General features: G+C 39.6%; 1 protein-coding gene across 1 annotated transcript in view; it reads left to right on the plus strand.

The window, feature by feature from the left end:
• Positions 1-1,411: 1,411 nt before the first annotated feature.
• The window catches only part of LOC137970280 (NACHT domain- and WD repeat-containing protein 1-like), a 16,199-nt gene continuing 10,110 nt past the window's right edge, over positions 1,412-7,500 (plus strand). The window contains exons 1-4 of the mRNA XM_068816798.1: positions 1,412-1,551; positions 2,522-2,724; positions 4,377-4,517; positions 5,424-5,646. Of these exons, the coding sequence (XP_068672899.1) occupies positions 1,452-1,551; positions 2,522-2,724; positions 4,377-4,517; positions 5,424-5,646 (667 nt within the window). The 5' untranslated portion in view covers positions 1,412-1,451. The remainder of the gene's footprint in view (positions 1,552-2,521; positions 2,725-4,376; positions 4,518-5,423; positions 5,647-7,500) is intronic.

Consider the following 7,500-nt stretch of genomic DNA (forward strand, 5'->3'; position numbering starts at 1 on the left):
CCACTTCCATTTTTCCCTTTCCCACGTCTGTTTTGAACCTGACCACATCCATTTTTGCTCTTAACCATACCAATCGTACTCTTTGCTACTTCCCTTTTCGCCACTATAACTTCCATGTTCACTCTATTAAGAAGGGCCGGAAAGGGCTGGCTACACTCATTTGTAAAGGGGTTATTTTTAATGTCACAAAATCCGTCTCACCTTTTTATCCTACTATATTTATACAAACATTCGACATATTTTTATGCGACGTCAGTGATAGACAAGAAGATAGCTTATTCGAGCTCGAGGTTATTGATTCGAACATTGTCTAAATTAAGCAAGAACAGTTTGGTTCACTGATTTTACATGAACTATCGAACCATATCGATAGCTGACCCTTTCGACTTTTCAGGCAAGCAGAATTTAAAGGTTGACTAGCCTGTTTGAATCACGATTTTCGTAAGCAATCTACGTGTCACAGAGAATGAATACGAGTACACAATTCAATGCGACATCACAAAACTGATTTTCATAGTAACAATGGTTATGCGTCATGAAATATATTAGTTTAAGACGAAACAAGAACTGATGTCAGTAATGAAAAACGAAACAGCAATTTTTCAAAACGGAAATTCCTTTAACCACTTGATGTCAATATTTTTTTCATACTTCTTCAACTTCGAGTAGATCAACACATACAATCTTTCAGGGTGAATCACAGGGGGCCCACACAAACAGTGTGTCTGTTTGTATGTTCGAAATATAAAGAAATGTATGGGAAATATTGAAGAGTCCTAATATAGTAAACTTACATCGAGAAATGACTAAGTTAAAGCTCAAATAAACGTAAACCTTCCTCAGTTGTTGTGTATTGTCATTTCTGCGGCTGAAAATGGTGAATTTGAGCGATTTGGTGGGTTTTCCGTTGACTGTTACTACACGTCCTTAGAAAGAGACAAGGGTGGAAAGCTCATTTTCGACCGCTCCAGCGTCAAGCCGATTTTCACCCAGAAATTAGAATCGCCCGCCTTTCAAATCGAACACCAGATAAGCTGAAAGGTTGACGCTTCTTCTCGCGCCATTCAATCGAAGATCCATTCAGAATCCAAGCGCTAACCGCCAAATAATTTTCGAGAAATGCAGCTTTCAAAGCGACCACCATCCGCGGCCGGGATTTCGTGTGCCAAGAAGCAACCGTCACGCTGTTTGCTAAACACTGATTTGGATGATGCTAAACAATGCCCAGTTACAAATACCTCATGTGGGATGGGAGACAGGGACATATTCACAGCCGCGATTCATCTACTGACTAGCCTGGTGTGAGGTTTATGGCGCGTGACGGTAACCCGACACGATGATGGGTGAATGATTCCAGAATTTATGCAGTTTCCATGCAGTTGCTAAGGAGTCTTCGTTAGCTTTCTTTATGCTAATAATCTTCGTTTAACAACTTATCACACTCAGAAAAAATGGCTGACTACATCAGGCGAGTCCTCACTGGTGATATCACAAATCTGCCTAGAAAGGATTCCAACATTATTCGTGTCTTTACGAGCTCGACCTTCACAGGTAAACTTCTGCATCTTGTTCAAACATTACTCTTACACGTTCTACACTGTAGTGGACTGGCTTTGATACCAAAGAATCACAAATTGCTTCTTTGCCATTGAATTTTTTGAAGATTACTGTGCGACAACGCGACAAATTATTCCCTGACCGTAACCATATGACGAATTTGAATACGTAAACTGATAAGGAACAGAGGCTTTGAAATTCAGAGCTAACAATATCACTGAAACTGAGTTATGCAGTTCCTCGTTCATAGTGAATGAGGCTGGTAATTAGCGGTGCGAGTCATTTTCGTTACATGCATACGCAGGGGTTTCAATAACTTCCGAAATGGCCGTCCATGATAGCCCATTGAAGGCGGCAGTTTGACATGTTTATTATAGCACTTCTAGTGAAAATCAAGGCAAACTAGCCGGCGTTGTGAGGCAAAGCAGGCGGCGGTATACCGCCGGTAACCGGCTTCTATTGAAACCCCTGTGCAGCATACAGCAGGCAACCACTGCGAGACCATTTTCAAGATAAGAGTTGACGACCGTAAACTTCTAAAAATTTTAAATCCTTCGGACTCCGTGGTAAGCTGTAATTCAGCTGTGACCCTAACTTTTACAACAAGAATTATCACTTCTGTGTTATTATTACGCCTTGAACCTTGAAATCCCTCATGCCCCCATAATTATCCGGCCTTTTCGAACTGAACAAACAAGTGTGGGCGAAGTCGGAGCATTAATTTCTTCATTTATGATTTGACTTGAAGACTTTTGGTATTTTGGAAAACTTGTCGGAAAATGCACAAGAGATTCAAAAGGTTATTCCTGAACTTTTTAGGGATTCGTTTCGAGTGATTAATTATGTAGTAGAACGCGATGTGTCTTGTATTGAGCAATGTTTAACTTTCATTTTTCCATGAAATTTTATTAAATGAGAAAAGAATAGAACCTCTAAGAGAATAGGTGTCATTATTTGTCCGCAGATACTGTCGAAGAGAGGAATCGACTAATGCGAGATGTGTATCCAAGCCTACGAACGTACTGTCAACAGAGAGGCTTAGAATTTCAAGTGGTTGACATGAGGTGGGGTGTGCGGGATGAAGCAACCGCTGACCATAAAACCAACGAACTCTGCCTTCAGGAAATAAAGAATTGTCAGCGGCTGACACCAGGACCCAATTTTGTGGTGAGCAAATAGACCAATTTCGATATATTAAAATTCAGTCCAAAACAAAAGGCATCATCTCGAGGCTCTGGGGAATACACTCATACAAATCCTTATATTTATTCCCCAGAGCCTCGAGATGATGTCTTTTGTTTTAGACTGAATTTTAATATATCGAAAGTGGCCTATTATAGAACGCTTTTCAATTGAGTGTCGAAAGTAATTAGCGAATTGATTTGGTTTTGCATTACTTCACTCAGTGATAGGTTCACAGTTTTCGCGACACTTTTTCAACCAATCAGAAGTGACACCAAAACCAATCGTGGCTCGTGCGTGTACATTTTCCCGCGCTTAGTGTCGGCTACGTGTAATCACTTCGGGTTTTGATTGGTTTACTGGATTGTCTCTGTCCTTTTTGATTGGCCAAAGTAATTACTTTGGTTTTGGTTTTATGACACTTGATTGAAACTCGTTTTAAAACCGATACCTTGTCGTTGGGAATGTCGCTATTGAATAAGAATTGCATAATGACGACAAGGTGACCGTATAAACGACAGCTGGTTGTGACTATAGAATTGCGTTGAACACTTTCTGAAAGACACATAATATGGATGAAGAATGAGAAGAACAACCACATATAGCCTGCAGGACACAACAGAAGTACTGGTGTAGACCAAGTCAATGCACTAAGCATAGCATTTTTGGGATTAAGAACCGATCTGCACTCCGCAATCAATTATTCACCTTACGAAATTGAACTTTTCGTTTGATTCACCTCATTCCAGGCTCTAGGTTAGTGGTACAGCAAAAACAGGGCACCCGGCTTTCAACTGCGTTAGACCCATTCATTTTTCAATTTAACTTTATTTTCGCTTTTTCTCCTTTTCTCCTAACAGAAACCAATAAGGCTTGAAACGTGTAACGCGCGTTCACAGCTTCCGAACATTCAGTGCGAACTGATTGGTTGAATGTTTCAGTGCAAAGTACCATATTTGGAAACCCCTCGCTCTTGGTGTTACAAATATGGTACTTAGCAAATTGAATATTCAGAAGCTTGTTTCCTAGCTTATGGTTTCTGGTACTAAGCAACACTTCACATGAAATTCAGTAAAAGAAAAACGTTGTTGTGACGTATGCCTTTATAGTTACAACCTTGATTTATAAGCGACTGCTACGCCTGTAATGCACTTGACTCACCCAGACCAACAAGACCTGACAAGACCCAAGTACAGAAACGACAGGTGCAAATGCAATTCACGCAACGGCGTAAATCATAATCAGCCGGCGTGGTGGTCTTATTTTTTTTAAACTTCCTAATGTTGGTCATCACTACTGCAACATTAGAGCGAGTTTCAATCGAGTGTCGTAAAACCAAATCCAAAGTAATTACTTTGGCCAATCAAAAAGGACGGAGACAATCCCGCAAACCAATCAAACCTCGAAGTAATTAGACGTAGCCGACACAAAGCGCGGCGGGAAAACGTGCACGCGCGAGCCACGATTGGTATTTTGGTTTCACTTCTGATTGGTTGAAGAAATGGCGCGAGAACTTTGAACCAATCACTGAGTGAAGTAATGCAAAACCAAAGCAATTCGCTAATTACTTGCGACACTCAATTGAAAACCGCTCTAAGCGCAATTGTATCTATACACTTTTTTTTTTCTGGACACAGTGCCTCTTGGGAAATAAGTATGGTTATCGTCCGTTTCCTTACAAGATCAAAGCAACTGAGTTTGAGATCTTGGTACAAGTGGCTCGCGAGACGTACGATCAGCCCAAACACATTGACTCCTTACTGGAGTGGTACTGGAAGGTGAGGATTTTTGATATTCTAGCTTAATTAACCAGACTTTATTTTCTAACATTAACAGTTTCTTATTTATCTGGCAACATTTTTCTTGTAATTTGACAGGAAAGAGTTAAGTTGATTGATTTGGTTTACTTAGATCTTGGTTATCGTCATCATCGTTAGCATTATCAGTATGTATGGGTTATTGACCAAGCGTGAGGCCCAGATGACTGGATATCAGCCACGTTCTTTTTTGGGTGTTTATGGACCGAAACGAAGTTGAGGTCCTGAAAACACGCAAAAAAAGATAGCGGCCAAGATCCAGCCATCTTGACCGAAAAAAAGGATTTATTTTATGAGATAAAACACCAAAAAATGATCTTTGATCTTGCGGGACCGAGCGAAAAATCCCGAGCGGGCAAGATAGCTCTATCTTGCCCTCACAGGTAACCAATCACAGCGCGAAATTTGGCTCATCTTGCCACCTCACGGGGCTAGTCATACAATAATATTGATAACTGACCCTTGGAAAAATCATGCTACAGAAGAAAAAAAAGTGGTTTAGAATGCATGCTTATATCTTTTCTTGCAGTGTCATAACTGCCCCTGAATAGATGCACGTGGATTTCAATAAGCGTCACGAAGTGTCCTCTTACTCTTCTCCCCAACTTCAACTTCACTCGTGTCTCGGAATACAGACAATTAACGTCACAAAATGTCGCCCAAATGCTGCTCTTTATGTAAAGATAAACTGCTGCATTAACCCTAAGCTAAAAATATCGCTAATCTTTACCCTTATCTTATATTTGGAAAGAGGTAGCAAAGTCTTAGACGTAAAGGGACACTTTGTGTCGGATGACAAATTAAGAGTGCATCTAAATAATTACAGATGCATATCTGTTCTTAAAGATCGACATTTTCGTTTCTCAGGACACGAATTCCATTCCAACGGAGTATGTACTTCAGCCAATAACGGACCAATTTCCTCATTACAATGATTTAAGCGAGGCAAACAGAGAGAAATACCAACGAGAAAGAAATCAATGGTGGCAGATATTCACGTCTTTTCAAAGACTTCTCAAGATCGCAGCAAGAATCGCTTTTGAGAGACATCTAATTACTTTTCAACAAGCCCACGAGTATTTCAGCTCAGGTACAAGTAACAAAGTATATAAACCGGTTAATGTCGGTATTTTCACGCCAGACAGTGTTCACGTCTGTTCTTTGGCCACGATTGAGAAAGATACTATTTTACAGGAATATATAGTTAAACTTATCACAACCCTTCGTGAAAGCAGGCGATAGACATGAAATGGAACCGCCTCACTTGAGAAAAACGGAGCGCTTATACTCTAAGGTAACTGCCTCGATTATTTCCAAAGCATCTCCATTTTGGATCGCATGACACGTTATTTTGAACACATCTTGATTGTTACACTGTCGAAAACGATTTTAAAACATGAAAAAAGTGCAACACTGAGTAATGCGTCCTACAATTAAAAAAAAGCCGTTATCCAGGAAATTAAAAAAAAAAACACTGAAAGTGGAAGATCTTTGTCAAATGCTGAATTCTTCTTCTCGTTTAAGACAAAAAGGCGCTATTTTCAACAATTTAGCGCTTATTTCTATTAAAAGTGAAGATTCTATTTTTATTTTACGCGGTCAATGATGATTGGCATATTGTCATTGTACTAACTTTTTTTAGTATCACCCAACTAGTGGACTAATGCAAATCCTGCATTTTGATTGGCTACGCTACTAGAGAACTATTATTAATAGTCCTCGAGTAGCGAAAAGCGTAACGCTTTCTTTCGTTTTATTCCCATATTAATATTTCTTTAACTTGCATTTGCTAACTTTATTATTGCCTTTTCTGTCCAACTAGTTGGGTGATACTAAAACAATAAGAACCATGAACAGTAGGGCTCGGTCTCACAGCCCATTCTAAAAATCCAAATTGTAGTGAGTTACTTAAGGTGATTCCTCAGTTACTGTATTGCTCTGCGCAACCTGTACCGAGCACATGGTGTGTTAATATTTATACTTTGGTCAAATTTGCAACATTGTAAATATGGCGTAAGTCGATCATAAACGCTGAAACAGTTCTCAAAACACGTGAAAGAAGTAGTCAATGACCCAAAACTCTTTGTGAATAAGCGTGCGCATTCCGAGCACGGTGACCTATATTTTTTATTGCACAATTTTGGTGTATAGATTATCCCGACCACTTTTTTTCTGAGGAATCACCGAAAGGTTGGTTTTCACTATCGACGGAGTTGGAGTTGGAGTCGTAACGAGAAACGCAGAGCGATACGATCTAGTGAAAATCAAACTGTCGAAGTCGGAAGCAGAATACCGATTCCGCTTATGACTCTGTCGCTTACGATCCAGTGAAAACTACATTGTCGGAGTCGGAAGCAGAAGCGGAAGAATAAACCAATCACAATGCTCGATTCCAAGCATTGTGATTGGTTGGTTCTTCGTCGCTAGTGAAAACCAGCCTTAAAAGAACACACTCATTGTTCGAAAAGAGTAGGCGATGTAGTCCCTGGTGTGGTGGCCTGTTCTTTCATTTTAGATCTGGCCATCTTTCACTTCCCTAAGCGATTGTAAAACTGAGTACCGAGAATTCTGGTCAAAGTTCTCCATACCGTACAGTAAAACTCCGCGAGGAAGAACCATACATTTTAAAATTCAGAAATAGGCTCTTACATAAATGGTAATTGACAAAAATTTAGGCTCTCTAGGTTCTTAAATAGGTTCTTATTTTCTGAAGAAAGAAATTACGTCAGTCGTAGGTAGTAAAATTTAGTGGTATTCGGCCTCCGTCCAGTTTTTCTTAATTATCTAAAAATTTGCATAAAATGCAAATACAAAATTTAAAAATTCACATAAAAATCAAGTTCAAGTTCAAGTTTATTTTCAAAAATTACAGATAAATTTTACAATGAACACTACACGCGTATAGCAATGCTAATGGGGCGTGCAGTGTAATCGCGTACATGGT

Source organism: Montipora foliosa, chromosome 9, assembly GCF_036669935.1.
Source record: "Montipora foliosa isolate CH-2021 chromosome 9, ASM3666993v2, whole genome shotgun sequence".
NCBI classification, from domain to species: Eukaryota; Metazoa; Cnidaria; class Anthozoa; order Scleractinia; family Acroporidae; genus Montipora; species Montipora foliosa.